The following is a 16,196-nucleotide window of genomic DNA, read 5'->3' as shown; positions in this document are numbered from 1 at the left end:
GTCGTGCAAATGTCCTGACTCGCTGAATAATCGATGGTCGTATATGTGTCAAACAAAGACCGACATCGTCGTAATTAAAAAATCAGAAATTTAAGAAAGATTCGAGTCGATCGAACAAGCAAGCAATACCTGAATCGGAAACAGCGACTTGTTTGCTTCGACTCAATAAAAAAGACACACATTGTTCTTGCTGTGACTTCCACAGATGTTTGTCGATAAGGTGCAGTGGATCGTGTTAAAAAAAGTTTTCTAAAGTCGCATACGATATAGAATTATTACAGCGAGGGATATAATAGGATCTACTGAAAAAATCGCGTTACCGGTGAGTCCAATTACACAGAGTGCGTCACGCAACGGTGACGAGTTATACATATACAGGTATACATATAGAATTTGATAAAATATAGAAGAAAACTATACAAGGAAAAGTTGAACAGCGTAGTATATAATATCTATTTTTCTACGACGTCTGAGCAATAGCATAGAAAAATCGATATTACCAGACATTTAACTTTTCCCTTTAGATATGTTTTTTTTTTATTGCACGACACACCTTGTGCACGAGTACACCAGAGATAATTAACGAGAAAAAAATACAAGCCTTGCAACACAGATTTCGAAATATACAATTCGGCACGGTATCTATTGACATGAAACGCACCATGGTAACGAATTCCACCCGATCTCCGTGGCTTCTTGGCTAAGCTCCCTCGTGCATCGATCACTATTGTTTCCAGCAATCCTCATAGTTACGGTTGAAATCTAACACGATGTTAAAGTTCCAAACTGTCACCAAGGAAGATCTGAAGCTCGCTGCTTCTATCCAACGCCGAAGGCAGATAGAAGAAGAGAGAAAGCAACGTATATTCAATCCTCGATTCAGGAAAATCGGGGTGAGTACCAACCACAGCTTTTTTTTCGTCCTGTACGATGGACAGCCCCGAGCCCCGTCAACTTATTATAGATCCGACTTGCGTTTGAAACGTGTATTCGACACGCGAAAGAACGACTTTATTGCATTCGGAATCCGACATAACGATCTCTGCTCGTAACGTTTGCAGATAGACAAGGAATTCTTGGATAAACAGGTCGCGGAAAAGAAGCAGCAACGCGAACTGGAACAGGCTAAAGAATCCGAGCTTGACGAGAATTTGATTCGCAGCAGTAAGCTTGCCTTGCTTCTCGAAAGACAACAAAAAGAGGTAAAAACCTGTCAATTACGCGATTAGTAATAGGGGAAACTATCGCGATGACATGTTCCACACGGAATCAGCGTTATTTAATATTACCAGCTTTGATCTTTATAGGAGAGGCGACAGAGAAACGTTGAGATTGAAAATTTTCGACGACACTACCAGCGAACGGAGGATCGACGAGATTACGACCTATACGATCCGAATACTCTAAAAAAGTGTCCGGTAACAATCGACGATGACACCTCACGTTTCGGATCGGGCTTTGTACAGAAGTAAATATTGTCTTTCCTAATTTCTTTCTGTCGACGATGTAAATACTGTATTTAATCGTCGCATTATGCAGATTCGAGGGTGAGGAAGGCGACTCGAAGGAACGCTCAAAGGCGAAGAAAGAGCAAATGAGATGGTGGATAGAAAAGCAAAAGGATGAACGTACGATGGCGGAGAGAGATCGGCAGGAAGCCGAGAAAGCGTACCAGGAAGCCGTCATCTCCAGGGACAAGCGTGCCATGACGTTAGATCGAATGGAGCGAGAATGCCGTCGAAGGTTGAACGAAGCTACCGCAACATTCAATCGAGCCCTGGTAAGGCTTTCTCCTGTTTAGTCCTTCGTAGGTACAGCGAGAAACAACAAAGCGGCAGGAACTGCGGACCAGATAAGAATCTTATTATCCAACGATTCTATTTTCCTCGAGACAAAGAGAGAGGCGAATCATGTTATCGCTCGGATGGAGATCCGATCGTCATTCCTGTTCTCGTTGATCGTCGACGTTCGCGGACAACGAGAAAGCCAAGAGTCGGATAATTAACGCTCGACGACACTCCGTCGCATTAATTGATTTAGGGTCCTCTTTCGTTAACTCTCGCGACCGAAAACGAGCCGTGAAATGTCAGAGTTTAACAGCACCGAGATCTCGTCGTTCTCGATATGTTTTTTGCTCGGCGATTAATGAAAATAAAGTGCACACACTCTACACGAGCGTGAGCTGCAACGAGCATATATGTATGTATGTAAACCTTCCTCGAAGGTGAGCACTGTTTGCTTTGGCTATGAGATTGCTATGAACGATGAGCAAACTCGGTGACGTCACCGACGTATGGTTCTCGATAATAATACGGCGAACGATCGTCGCGCTGCTTCCCCATCCTGAATCCATGCGCACCCGTCCTTGACGTTTTGCCTTCCAAGTGTCACGCTTTGTCGGCCGCGCAAATTTAATCGAATGACCACATGGTCTCTTGCCCCCTCCCGTCGTAAACAGGCAGAGGAACAGGAACGACACCGCCATTGCGAAGCCCTTCGAGACGAGGAGGACAAGAAAACGGAAATCTACAATCACGTGACTGGGGACTTCCTCATGGAAGCCAAAGAGCAGGCCGACAGCACTCGTGGACCGCACAAGCCGTTGGCCTCGCGCTACAAGGGCATGTCCGCGGACGAGCTTAAGATTTTCAGGGATGCGCAAGCATGTCAGATGAAAGAAATCGAGGTAAAAGTTGTGAAACGTTGTTTCGAAGACGCTTTAACGGCCTACCGTGAAAGGTTGAAGCGAAGCCAAGCGTTTGTCGCGGCCGTGAGAGGCCTCGGCAAACGGGAGAAAGAATTTTACATGCTCAAGGAAAGCTTCTTTTCTAGAACATTAAATTAGAAGAGAAGCAAGTGAACGAAGAATGGGACCGACTGATGAATTCGCACGCGCATACCGCGAACGAGCATCAGCGAGAAATTGATCGAAAGAGGGCGTAAGATTTTATGCTTGGAATTTTGTTGAAATAAGTAAGTTGAATCTTTCCGATATTGTTCTATATTGTGCTCTGTTGCAGGGATATTAAGAAGAAGATAGCCGAAGAAAATTTACAACTCGCGGAACAACACAAGTCCCATCAGGAGTATCTGAATAGAATTCTTTACAAAAACAAACCAACTGCCGCCTTTTTTGAACAATTTAATAGAGATGCTCGATGAAATAAAAATTTGATTTTTCACATAACAACATTAATAATATCTTTTCTATTATCAATATATACGATACAAGAAAATTGTATATTTTGTCATTTTTTTACGGTTTTACATTTCTGTAAAATTGTATGAATTACTATTAAAACCATTTATTGATGATCGATAAGTTTGGGATCTTATAACACAGACGACATACAATACGAGTAAACGTTACATTCAATGTACTTTTCTAAAAAGCTAAAGTCCTTCAAACCGTCCAGAAATTATGATTTTTTAAACGTATTTCGGGATTACGTGTATTCACCAAAAATTATTGTAACTGACCCCCGCAACCGAAAATAATTTTTCTAGAATGATTGGAAATTTTTACGTGACGCAAGATCGGAAAAAAACTCAATACGCCGTGTTTGTGCACGCGACAAATCACCTTCTATTCTGAAACATGTCCCACGTATTTGTACCAATTATGAGAATCAAAACTAATCTAGCGAAGAAACTCTATATTTGTGATTACCTACGCAACGCGAATCGCAGCCTAATTTGCTAATATTACTTAGTTTTTAATTCATAATTGTATTACCCAGCTAAGAGTGATACGATTATTAATTAAACCCTAAATAATATTACCCAGGTCTCACCACGTGGAGGTTGCTACGAATGGAGACCCGCCCTAACCGAATCCCAACCACCCTCCATTTCTAACGACCTATATATATATAACGAAATATCAACGAAAAAGCAACCAACGATGATGGCAAGCAACGCAGCAGCGAGGTTCTCAGAAGATTTTGCCGGATATAGGCCAACGACAAGGAACAAAGACGATCGAATATGAATTCAATATTCTGACCAAAACGAGATTCACACACAACCAAACACATAGCAAAGTGTTCCAACTCATTCCTATTCAATCAGCTCACAACACAGATGAACATATGATTTTCATTCTTGCCCTGTCATTCATTACACGTTATTAACAATTAAATTCAAAAATTTCAAATCGTTCTGGAAAAATTATTTTCGGTTGCGGGGGTCAATTACAATCATTTTTGGTGAATACACATACTTCCGAAATCCTACCCACTTTCGAGAAAAAAATTCGAGTAAGTACTGAAAGTTTTGGGTAAAAAAAAAGACTTTCGAATCGTCTTGAAAAAATTATTTTTAGTTGCAGGGATCAATTGCAAGCATTTTTGGTCAACAGACAAACCCCCGAAATCCTATTCAGTTTCGAGAAAAAATTCCTTACCGAAAATCTAATTTCTGGCCAGAAATGTCTGCCCGAATTTTCATGCGAATCTTTAAAACGTCATAACTTCTGAACGGATTGGACGATTTTAATGTTTAAAAAAGCAAACTACGCGTATTTTGCTGGAAAATATGTACAAATCGCAAAAATATTCGAAAAGTTGGTCCTTGACCCCGCAAAATGAGAAAAACCCCATAAAAATGGTCCAATTTTCAAACAGCCATAACTTCTACAATTGTGAATATATTTCAATGAAAGTTTTTTCTGAAGTAGAGCTCATGGGCACCTACAAAAATGTATTAGACAACTTTTCTGTAGGGCGTCAAACAAAATTACTAAAAATGAAAAAGGATTTTTTAAGAAAAATCGACCAGGGGGTGGTGCCTAAATTTCTTGGTGAAAAAAAAAAATTTCAAATCGTTCTAAAAAAATTATTTCTAGGTTCTAGGTGTTTGGCCATTTTATATGTATATGTCGCAACACTAATGCAAAGCGCCTGAAATATAATCGCGATTCGTTCGTACTATTTGCAACGCGATTAATATTTCGCAACTCTAACGCAAACCGTGATCGATTCTTATTCGCGATGCTACTCTGAAAGAAATCGCGAAAAATTCTCATAGTACGCAACTCTAAATGCAACTGCAAAACTAATTTGCAGAATTATCTAGACAAACAACGCGAGTATCATTCATGTCTCGCAACGCTAATAGCAAACCGTGATCAGTTCTTGTTTGCGACACTAACTTGTAAAGCAAACGCGAAAAATGACCGCAACTCTAAATCTAATCACCGTGAAGTTAAAATACTAGCAACGCGATCGTTCATGATTCGCAACGCTAATGCAAACCACGATATATGCCCAACTCTGGATCTGTAAAACTACAGATATGTATAGTATACTACAACTACTGGCAAGCGCATTGACAAAAGTAGTAACAGAGAATGACTCTTCATCTTCATCCGAAAATGAAGATGAAGAGCCATTTGTTGCTGCCCATTCTTGCGACAATTTGTCAGGGCCTCTTCGTAACTCTTCTTTCTTCGGCGGTCCTGCCGATACCTGAAACTTACGTAAGACTGGGCTCGAGATTTTGTGCAATACGTAGTCTTCCAACAATGCACGAATTGTTGGAAGAGCGCACGTGGTGAATCTCGAGGGGTACGAGCGTTTCGAAAGGGGCCTAGCCACGACCACGAACACGAAGAGCGACTTCAAGAATCGAAAGTACATATATGTATGTATAACAACAAAACAAACGGTAGAGACCGTTTGGAATGTCTAACTTTTCAACTCCCGAAATCGAACTACAGGTACAGGACTGCCACGCGAAAACGCGCCTACCCGAGTTACTAAAGTGGACAGTCCTGACCTGACCCTACCTACTTAGATCTAACACGCACACACACCAGAAAGTAAGCTACCTACCTACCTAACGCTATATTTAAAAAATTCCAAAATGCATTCTCTCAACACACACACTCCACGGTTCTCATACAAAATGTTCGGGCGCGGCCTAAACTAGGGAGGAAACCCCGGGGTTCCTCCGACACCCGAACATTGCAAACATTCACACTCTAAGATACGTATACATATGTATACCAGACCCTGAAATCGACTGACAAAGGCTAGTGATCTTTGCGTACTTACTATATTATATGTATATACATATACATTACGTTATTTTCGTCTAATAAAATGCTTGATAAAATATACTATTTTACGAATACTATTGTATTATATATTTTTAATATAATTCATATATAACTGTTCAATCTATTGTTCAATATATCAATATGGAAAAAATATCTATAAATTGAAATAAAATTGTCTTTGCAAAGTATAATGAATTTTTAAACGACGCAAATCCACATCCTAACCACAAACACACACATGTAAGAATTACGTCGCGCACGATACACTAGCCAATATCAATCGCATACATGTATGATTGGTAATTATTATAAACTAAGTCATCGTGCCCATTGCCTTCACTCATGCAAGTAGCACCTGGGCACTTGAGTGAGATTTGGCAATTAACACGGAAAAATAACCTGAAAATCCTGCCTAGAAAAAATGGTTAGAATCTAAATAACGATCTATAACGGACTAGATTTTCTTGTTTCATTTTAATATGTGAAATTGGTATTTAAAAAATGTATTTCTCTAAGAGAATTCTACTACTGAAAATTTCATTATAAAGAGAAATGACACTAATCATGACTTTGAGATAAAATAAATTACTTTGAAAATCTAAGATAAAATATCTAACCAAATTGATAAAAATATGTAACCCTCGGACGATTCAGTCGTCAAAGCATATTTTTAAAACGTAAAAATAGTACATAATGTATGTTGCTTTGATTCTAGAATCTATCCGTCCCGAAATATCTTCTTGCATATTAATCGAATCATATTTTTTAATAAGTAAGAAAAGACTTACTCATTAAAAATCAAATTAATTATAAAACGATGTAAAAGACCATATCGATATTCATTCTAAAATGAATGTAATTATAAGTAAAACGTATTACAAGCGTGACTCTATAATATACTTTCAATAGTAAATATTCGTATCAAAAATGATTTATCATACTATGATATTTATATTAAAAATCGCGATGTACAAGAAGACTCTAAATAAAATATCCTACGTAAGATAAAACAATATGTGTTACTACTCGCAGGTATAAAAATACTTGCGGTCAATTCACTTGCCAAATAAAGCACGTATACAACCAATCACTCATGTCGATTCGGATCTTTCGTCCTACGACATGGGGACCGGAGGAATAAAAATCACATGCGACTCACCCGATCGTTGACTGCGATGGAGAATACCTGTGCCACGCGTCCAGGATGATGCTGCTGCCCAGGGTGAATCACCGACAAAGTTGTCTGCCTGGTCCTGTAGAAGTCATCGATTCGGAGATGAGGCTAAGAAACTGTAAAGGAGAAGAAAACAATTATAATTTCTTGTTAAAATTATAGAAAGTTTTAATTTCATATAAAAATTTCAAGATATTCAAAATTGAGCGATACTTACATTTTTCTCTCGTGGAGAATCGCTTAAAATTCCTCTTCAGTGATGCACTGATTCTAATACCGATAACGAATGAATTTAATTCTCAAAAGAAAAATTCTAATATATGTGAAAGACTAATGTTAGTTAATTTACGCAATCGAAAATCAACATCGGCGAACAAATGATTCTACAATCGCGACTCATAAAGAAAAATGAACCCCGATGCTCTGAAAGATATTTACATATGTATGCGCAATAAACACTGACTCTACTTTCGCGTGTCCCTAAAATCCGAACGATAATCTACAAAAAGCAGCTGTGCTTTGAAAAAACACGAAACTCTAAACAACGTAAACACTGCATTTACTGGCCGCATTGCGCTCGGCCCTGAAAATTCCTGGAAGAAAAGGTGATAAGGGCCACAAGAAGTAACAAATAAACACGTCCGTGGTTCCCTGCTTGGTTTCTCGATGGAAATACTGTTATCGTTTTAAAACTACAAAGACATCGTGTAATGAAAATTTTCAACAAATATAAATTTCAATGTTAAAATATTGTTCATAAATAGAATTCAAATTATTATTATAGCTTTTTGTTATTAGAGTTGTAAGTACGATCACATTGATTATACCGAATTGTAAAATATTACCCGAATTCTATAAATATTCTGAAACTTTCCAAAATTAAAGTTTCTTTCCTACTGATGTCTCACTAGTACATTCTAATTTCACATTTACTACGTTATTCTACGCTTACACATAGAACTGTATACAAATGCAATGCAATAATTTATAAAGACAGATTTGCGAACAATTAATTAGTTATTCGATATCCGGAAATATGTAATCGCGATCAAAATATAGGAAAATACACATTGTTCTAATTTAACGACGCCATTTTAAATAATCACACGATCGAAATCACGTACGCGTCACGAATCGAAATAGGAAAAAGTTCGATTAAATCTTTTCCTTTTCAATCCTAACCCAGGCCTATTATACAATTATACGTCGTACTTACAACAAACAATAACTTGATCAAAAAATAAGAATGTATAAACCCGAATGTATACGTTACTTGTAATGTAGGGTTAGATTTTACCAATATGTAATCCGCGCCAAATTCCTTCAACTCGATATTTCCAATCATCCTGGCGTCCTTCCTTGAAGTCGACTTGGAATTAGAGGCAGTAACAGAAATAAAATACAAATTACGATCAAATTCATTAAATAAAGATACTTGCACATACATCGCAATTAAACAACGATTAAATTCGAAACATGCTGTAAGAAATTGTAATTTAGAGAGATATAATGATAATTGAGGTTAGTTATCGATATCGATGAAAAGGCGCGAAACCGATTCAACTATTTTCACGTTATCGATTAAATTTGTAGTCAAAATGTACTGATATTAAATAAAGGCACCGACAGAGAGTGACGGAGAGTAATCGTAGAGATTAGAAGTGTCTAGATATCGTTAGGGTAAGAGTATGTACGTACCTTATTATATACCAGACTCCAGACAGGTCTAAACAGGTCCGAACACGTTTACTTTCACCGAACGAATGACGACCCCGTAGTGCCCCCCCCCCCCCCGCACCATCTGTCGTCACCTGTAGCCAATTGAGCGAGGAGTGGGGAAGGGGTCATCTCTCGACTTTCGAAGGCACGATTAAACCCTGAATCATGAATAATTTTGATGATACCGTGTGGTCAAGGTTACTCTAGGTAGAAAACAATAGTAAACGACATGCAATAAAGATTCCAGGCTAACATTTAATCACTTAATGGTTAATGTCACGTTTTACTCTTGTCACTATGCGAAACATCCGTCTTTCGATATTTCTTAAAGATTAAATTCTCGATCGATAATGGCGGTTCATAAGCATTAATAATGTGTACATGCATATGTATACTAACTTTCGATCTAACTTTCAATCAATACCGTATATTCAATCGTATACTCTATAAGTAATTTTCAGTCGATATTGTACCATCGTTTTTTGTAGCTTTCATATTTTGTAAGAATAGACAAATTTTACAGATGAACGCACGAATTTATAATATTTTATTTTATTGTAATGCTTTAAATATACTACTGAATACTGAAATTGTATTATTCATAGTAATCTACATACGTCCATACATGCCTGTTGATAATGAAAGAATTGTTGATGTTTACGTGAAGAACGTGAATGACGAATCGTTTAAATTATGTCGCAAACATAAATTAAACGAACCATATATTTATCACAATGGTCTCTCGATTGAGATAATATTGTAAAGTATAAATTCTTGTAGCGATAAAATGCTCGATACAGAACAGGATAATGCTTTGAAACAAGGGTTAGTTTTGAGGTTATACAATTTGTGTTTACAACATCTTTACGACAATTATTCGATAAACTTTCTTTTATCGACAGCACTGAACGAGATATAATACTCGAAGAACATCAAGCGATCGTGGAGGATCTCAAACGGGACTTGGAATTATGCAAGGTATATTTTTTTAATAAAATTAACTGCACGCTATACATGCTTCTAAAGGCTGTGTTTTACAATCTTTAGGTAGAACAAAATAATATACGAACCGAATTAGAAATTCTGCAAAATGAAAGCCCCAAAATTAATAATATACATGAATCTTTTAATCGAATTCGTATGGAAGAATGCAATAGCCAAGATACGTATAAGAAAGAAATAGCAAATTTACAAGAGTGTATTGCACTATTGGAAACCGAAAAAGATTCGGTTCAGCAATTGTGGCATATTTCATTGAATACAGTAAGTTCCTTAGAAGAAGAATTAAAAAGGCTTCGTACAGACGAGAAAAGTACACAATTTTATCAGGAACATGCAAATGCTATTAAGGAGAGTTATTCTGAAGCTATTAAAATGTTGGAGGAAAAGCTTTTGCAGACCAAAAATAATTTTGTTAAACAACAAATGCTGTATCAAAAAAGTAAAGAAAAAGTTGAAAATTTAAGTAAAGAAAAGAATGAACTTTTGGAGAAGTTTGAAAGTTTACAAAAAGATGCTCAAGATAAAGGTCAGTAACACATATTTGTAATGTTTTGTAATAAAGTGGGAACATTATTGTTATGTTTTAAAAGATAGGAATAACCAGGTGATGATAGAGACACTGAAAAAAGAATTGGCTTACACTAAAGCAGAGACTAATAAAATAGTACAAACGAAATTGGATTTGGAAAAAAAATTGAACGAAGTTAAGAGATATGCTGACAATATAATGGAAAAGGATAAGGAAACCAAGAATAAAATGGCAGAAGCCATTGAATTAATAGAATCTGCAGTTAAGGAAAAGGATTTAGTACTTCATCGTGAAGTACTTGTTTTGGAAGAAAAGGCCAGAGTGGAACATCGGTTATCGCTAATAGCAAATGAATATGATGCAAAGATACGAGAATTAAATAAAAAAACGCAAGAAGAAATTGAATTAAGTACAAATAAATATTTAACAGAAATTAAAGAGCTTAAAATAGAATTACGAGAAAAGACAGTATCGATAGAAAAAACTCAAAGAGAATTGAAATTTGCAGAAGAGGCATTGTGTAAAATACGTAAAGACTGCGACGTAAAAATATTGGATTACGAGCAAAAAATAAAACGCTTAGAACTTCAGTTACAGGTGTATGATGAAACGATAGCTAAGAATAGGTATGATATAGAAATTAAACAACTGAAAGAAAAAATTACTACTCTCGAAGGCGGGCTAGTTACTTCGAACGATAAGTTACAAAAATTGGAACAACACAGTATAGAAAATCAAATAAAAAAAGCGGATCGTGAAAACAAAGACATAACAAAGCAATATTCAGATTTAGAAAGTCAATTGACTAAAACATTAGGCGTTAAAGAAAATCTCGTATTGCAATTAAAGTCACTGAAAAGCGATTTTGACTATGAAATACAAAAAAGAGATAATGAAAGGCATTCTCTTGAAAATAAAATTCATGAATTGGAAGTTAATCTTCAGAAAACAAACTGTACAAAAGAATCTAAATTACAAAATGCTTTGGTCGACGAAACAAATCCGTATATGTCCGATATAAAGCAGAAGCGTACTTTGGATATAACGTAAGCGAACGAAGCTTTATAATATTTCTAACTTTCCTACACGTAATATTTCTATTCCAGGGTAGAAAATAAGTGTCATTGCTGCCAAATGGTTTTTTCGGATCATATGAATAAATTACAAGAAAAATTTGACAAAAAAACGAAAGAATTAATCTATCACGTTCAAGTTCATCAGAAATTAAGTAAAAAGTATGAATATGTTATACATACATATCTAGATAACTTGATTTCTTCCGCCAGAAGGCTTAAAAGGAATCCTAAACATCACGACGATAATTTCGTGCATGTACAGTCGTCGCTCGATGTAAAGATCGATACATATCGCTATTGCTTTATCAATCGATCATTGTTGACAACTACTAAAACGGAAACGACTATTTGAAGAAAGAAACAGAATAAACAGAGAACTCTTCGTCGAGTTACGACTGTAAACGCATACGGGATTATCGCTGCGGTGCTTAGATGACGACGTTCAAGTCGCCTGACAGAAGAATCACCTTGTGTGTTGAATTTTATTTTAGATGGAGAGACGAGACAAAATTATTGACGGCTAAATTTCAAAGAAAAACTAAAGAACTTAAATGTAAATTAAGTACACTACAAAAGGAAAATCATGAATTAAGCACAGAATTGTTAACTTGCAAGCAGCAAATGGCGCAACATACATTGCAGGACATACAAAGGTACGTGTTTGATGTATTTTTATAATGATACTACATTCTAAAACGACTAAATGTGTTGTTTTAGATTTAATGAAGCAAATGAAATAAGGTGACAATATTTATCTGAACAAATTTTACACTGGATATCTGATTGTGTACATATTATAAGAGTATGTAAATTTATTCACATTAAAAATACATTTTTCACTACAGATACATTTTCCGTCTTTTTTTTTAAACATTACCTATCTATTGATGTTGTATTCAATATTCTGCTTACTCTTTGGATATAATACACGCTGTAAATAAACTTGGAAACCAATATAATATTTCATTTTCACCTTGTTCATCTAACCATGCCAGTCCTTCTTTTACCATGTGATCCAAGGCTTTTTGAGCACGATCTAATTCCCATCGTAAATCTTTGCAGAGCATAGATTTTGAAACATATGCATTACCAGATAAACTAGTTTGTTGCAATACAGCAGTATGATCCATGCTTAGTTCGCCTGGAACAGACTGTACCAAGTATTTACCCCTTCCAATTGAGACAACTGAAAATCCACTTCCAAAGATTCGTAATTTCTTAGCTGCAGCTAATAAATCTTCATTTGTTATTTCTTGATGTTCTTTTCTACGACCTCTGGCTTGAATCAATCTTGTTCTAAGTTCATCCAATGATATCAAGCCACCAGTTTTATAATTTGTAGCCATGCAAACTTCAACAATCTGCACAGCAAGTTCATAGTAAAAGTCTCCTATGCCAAGGACCGACCAAAAGCCTTTTCCAGAAGCTAAAGGGTCTACGCCGATGGATGCACACATTTCGGTAAACTGTCGTCGAAATCGTGCATTCTTTTTAATTTCATTTTTATGCTTTGTTGCAAATTCCTCTAGATTGACACGAAAAGTTTCCATTTGTTTTGTCATTTGCTCAAATTGGTTTTCTTGAATCTCTGTTCCTTTATCCTTATATTTTTCTTGCTCCAGTTTTTGTTTTTGAATTGCGCCAACGCCTGCTTTTCGCCTCATCGTGTAATTTATGGTACGTTTCGGATTACAAGTATACAATTAAAAATCGTTTATCAATGTAAAATCGAAATTATTTTATCCAGCTTTCAAGCAATTAAGATAACTGTCATGTTCCTTCCAGTATGTAATTAGTTTCTTTTCCGAAAATACAACCTAGTATCGAGACATCGACATAATACACATTTTCACTATCGACATTTTGATGTACAACTATTTCTTAATTATAAAATTAAACATCCAATTCTAAAATAGTATAGTACTTTATCGTACATAACAAATGTTTAATAATTACGGAAATGAGTACTGTAATTCGATGAATGGTGCGTCGTATTTTGAATGTTTTACACGAGGTGTCAGTTGGCCACTAATATCAAAGTCTAAACATGGCGTCAGCAATGGATATTGACGATGAAGAAAACGATTTACCAACTTCTAGTAGCAGTAAAGGAGAGAAAAAACGTTTCGAGGTCAAAAAGGTGAGACAAAATGACCAGCGAATACCATGTTTCACAAAATATGTATAAATATTATACATTTTAGTAGTGTGATTACTGAATCCTAACCTTATTGCTTTGTTAAACACATGACTTGTGTTCGTTTTAGTGGAACGCTGTTGCACTTTGGGCATGGGGTATGTGCTTAAAAATTTTATTATCTTGATGGATTCCTACTAATTACAATATAGTTACGGTAGATCTTCATTTATGATATTCATCGTTAATCGTACACTTAATTGTTTTTACAGATATCGTGGTAGACAACTGCGCTATATGCCGAAATCATATAATGGATTTATGTATAGAATGTCAAGCAAATCAAGCATCTGCCACTAGCGAGGAATGTACTGTAGCTTGGGGTGTATGCAATGTACATATTTTAGATACACATTTAGTATCAATTGGAATAACAATATGTTTTAACACTTTTATTTTAATATTTTAATCATTTTTTTTCGCATAGCATGCATTCCATTTCCATTGCATCTCACGTTGGTTGAAGACTCGACAAGTTTGTCCATTGGACAATCGGGAGTGGGAGTTTCAGAAGTGAGTAAAAACATACAACAATACATAGCAGGCTTATTAAAGTTTTTGACTATTGTTTGTGCATTTATAGAAAAAGCACAAAAGAATCTAGCAAATTCTTTTATCGTGTGTTATTTAGATACGGACATTAGCAAAATGTATTCAGCTACCACAAGCATCGGAACCCTCAAGAATGTCAAAGCCAACACAAGTTTAATTATGTGTTAACAACAATAAACGGTTTGTTGTTACATGGGTGCAGAAAATCAGTGATATACCTATGAGCGTTTTAGAAGCTCTATAAAAATGAAAATAAAGAACTAAAAATTTGTTTCAGTGTTTAGAATGTTACTGCACGAGCATCAAGTGCTACATGTTTTAAGATGGAGAAGTAAATCCTAAAAATACGAGTTACCGAAACTTTCTTATTCTGTCGGTTATGCATTATGCCACAATGTAACTTATAGTCTTAAGTACTTGAATAAAGAAAAAACTGTAAGAAATACAACAATTTCTTACTTAACCTTGTATAATGTTACCCACTTTTAATATAGGTCTATTTAGTTACTAATAATCTATTAACCAAAACTGCACACGTATTATCGAACAAAATCTTTTATATTTGAGATTGAAGAGGAGGAGAAAGAGTATCTTAGGTTGATGCATTTTTCCGCGAATTTTTTTTACCAAATCTCCCAATAATCCGCTTACCTGATTTTAAGAAATACCGTCCGGCAAAAGTTTAGTCCTCGTTTCTAGGAACGGTGATTTCGCCTAACTTACTCTTCAGCAATAATTTGTATTTTTCAAATAGACATTGATTTTGTCGAAACTACGTAATGTAACACATGCAGTAACCTAACAAAATTTACAAAAAAAATCAATTGTGAAAGTTATACGATTTTTACAGATACAGACATACGAGTATCGATAATCGATATTGGCTTCTTAATGGCTAGATCCAGTGTGGCCAGATTTGACATAATTGAGTATATCGACGGCGACACTAGTAACGACGAATTTCCTTAGCGTCTAACAGAGACATGATCTAGAAAGTGTTAAGTTTTGATAACTCGTATTTTTGGAACTTGCTTCTTGATGTACTTGATGCATTTGATGTTCGTGCAGTAAGATTCTAACCACTGTTTAAAACAAATTTTTAGTGAAGTTGCTTCCATCGAAGTAGCAGCGACAGCTTCTCATAATAATAGCTTTTACGTTGCACTGGCCTGCACGGTTATCTTACTCTCACGCTCTTATCATTAATCGACGCTATTATGGGTACGTGGATTACCAACTAGACATTACGGTCGTACTTCGCCGCGACCTGTGACGTCACCGTCGAGGCCAATCGATCGCTCTGAAATCATCTCGGAATCTCTTTTTCAGTTCCAGCGTATTCAAGAGGCACGACGGCCAATACTTATCAAGCGGTAGAACGCGGCTTCTAATCCGGGCATACAGCGAAAATTACATCCTCGACGAGCAAGCGACATTCACGCGTACCTGCAAGGGGGGAGCATTAGCCAGCCATTCTGGCCTCTGACTTTTCTTCATATGTACCATCCACATTCCCATTTTTATTAAACTCTTCTTTGTGTAAAAGTAAACACGGTCTGATACTTCCGAGGGAAATGGGATTTATTTAAACTTTAATTTTTCTGCATACGGTTTCAGGTTTCAAATAAATCGCAATAAACAAACGACGCCGATAATACTGTCCGCTCGGAAGGTTCTTCAACAATTTTCAATTGCACGTTCAGTCCCGAACTCGAATTTCGCTTCGTTGGTAAATATTTATAATTGCAATATATTGAAAAAAGGTGATCCTTGTTTGCCAGAGATTGGGAAAGGTTGGGGGTTGCAACGATTGAGTGGGTGTGTAATAATCCTGTGTATTCGAGTGGAGTTGGAATAATTTTCAGAGAACCAGTTTCGCACAATAC

At 36.2% G+C, this 16,196-nt stretch overlaps 4 protein-coding genes across 7 annotated transcripts; 3 read left to right on the top strand and 1 right to left on the bottom strand.

Moving 5' to 3' along the window:
* The first annotated feature begins 729 nt into the window (after positions 1 to 729).
* LOC143341257 (RIB43A-like with coiled-coils protein 2) lies at positions 730 to 3,162 on the top strand. The gene is made up of 7 exons (XM_076764057.1): positions 730 to 893; positions 1,062 to 1,202; positions 1,308 to 1,468; positions 1,540 to 1,780; positions 2,459 to 2,686; positions 2,833 to 2,939; positions 3,021 to 3,162. Exons 1-7 carry the CDS (start codon positions 771 to 773, stop codon positions 3,160 to 3,162), a joined length of 1,143 nt encoding a protein of 380 aa, XP_076620172.1. The 5' UTR covers positions 730 to 770.
* Positions 3,163 to 9,080: 5,918 nt separating this feature from the next.
* Positions 9,081 to 12,405, top strand: LOC143341058 (uncharacterized). 3 transcript variants are annotated; one of them, XM_076763593.1, is made up of 8 exons: positions 9,081 to 9,161; positions 9,560 to 9,779; positions 9,857 to 9,932; positions 10,002 to 10,482; positions 10,547 to 11,531; positions 11,592 to 11,720; positions 12,053 to 12,214; positions 12,279 to 12,405. In XM_076763593.1, exons 2-8 carry the CDS (start codon positions 9,742 to 9,744, stop codon positions 12,304 to 12,306), a joined length of 1,899 nt encoding a protein of 632 aa, XP_076619708.1. In that variant the 5' UTR covers positions 9,081 to 9,161; positions 9,560 to 9,741; the 3' UTR covers positions 12,307 to 12,405. The 3 variants fall into 3 exon arrangements, with proteins under 3 accessions (XP_076619708.1, XP_076619709.1, XP_076619710.1); XM_076763594.1 differs by lacking the exon at positions 9,081 to 9,161 and having other exon boundaries at positions 9,494 to 9,779; XM_076763595.1 differs by lacking the exon at positions 9,081 to 9,161 and having other exon boundaries at positions 9,767 to 9,779; positions 9,981 to 10,482.
* Lsn (vacuolar-sorting protein SNF8) lies at positions 12,340 to 13,225 on the bottom strand. The gene has a single exon (XM_076763596.1). It carries the CDS (start codon positions 13,223 to 13,225, stop codon positions 12,470 to 12,472), a length of 756 nt encoding a protein of 251 aa, XP_076619711.1. The 3' UTR covers positions 12,340 to 12,469.
* Positions 13,226 to 13,595: 370 nt separating this feature from the next.
* Positions 13,596 to 14,761, top strand: Roc1a (Regulator of cullins 1a). 2 transcript variants are annotated; one of them, XM_076763598.1, is made up of 5 exons: positions 13,596 to 13,701; positions 13,829 to 13,856; positions 13,971 to 14,092; positions 14,186 to 14,271; positions 14,390 to 14,761. In XM_076763598.1, exons 1-5 carry the CDS (start codon positions 13,609 to 13,611, stop codon positions 14,400 to 14,402), a joined length of 342 nt encoding a protein of 113 aa, XP_076619713.1. In that variant the 5' UTR covers positions 13,596 to 13,608; the 3' UTR covers positions 14,403 to 14,761. The 2 variants fall into 2 exon arrangements, with proteins under 2 accessions (XP_076619713.1, XP_076619712.1); XM_076763597.1 differs by having other exon boundaries at positions 14,342 to 14,761.
* Positions 14,762 to 16,196: the final 1,435 nt, after the last annotated feature.

This window comes from Colletes latitarsis, chromosome 4 (genome assembly GCF_051014445.1).
Source record: "Colletes latitarsis isolate SP2378_abdomen chromosome 4, iyColLati1, whole genome shotgun sequence".
NCBI lineage: Eukaryota > Metazoa > Arthropoda > Insecta > Hymenoptera > Colletidae > Colletes > Colletes latitarsis.
Note: the sequence above shows the minus strand (reverse complement) of the source record. Positions and strands in the feature narration are given on the sequence as shown.

Coding starts and splice junctions, on each gene's coding strand:
- LOC143341257 (XM_076764057.1), top strand. CDS start 771: ATGTTAAAGTTCCAAACTGTCACCAAGGAAGATCTGAAGCTCGCTGCT. Junction 1,203..1,307: donor TCGAAAGACAACAAAAAGAG/GTAAAAACCTGT, acceptor TGATCTTTATAG/GAGAGGCGACAGAGAAACGT. Junction 1,469..1,539: donor GGATCGGGCTTTGTACAGAA/GTAAATATTGTC, acceptor CGCATTATGCAG/ATTCGAGGGTGAGGAAGGCG.
- LOC143341058 (XM_076763593.1), top strand. CDS start 9,742: ATGCTCGATACAGAACAGGATAATGCTTTGAAACAAGG. Junction 9,780..9,856: donor GATAATGCTTTGAAACAAGG/GTTAGTTTTGAG, acceptor TTTTATCGACAG/CACTGAACGAGATATAATAC. Junction 11,532..11,591: donor AAGCGTACTTTGGATATAAC/GTAAGCGAACGA, acceptor TTTCTATTCCAG/GGTAGAAAATAAGTGTCATT.
- Lsn (XM_076763596.1), bottom strand. CDS start 13,225: ATGAGGCGAAAAGCAGGCGTTGGCGCAATTCAAAAACAAAAACTGGAG.
- Roc1a (XM_076763597.1), top strand. CDS start 13,609: ATGGCGTCAGCAATGGATATTGACGATGAAGAAAACGATTTACCAACT. Junction 14,093..14,185: donor TAGCTTGGGGTGTATGCAAT/GTACATATTTTA, acceptor TTTTTCGCATAG/CATGCATTCCATTTCCATTG. Junction 14,272..14,341: donor CGGGAGTGGGAGTTTCAGAA/GTGAGTAAAAAC, acceptor GTGCATTTATAG/AAAAAGCACAAAAGAATCTA.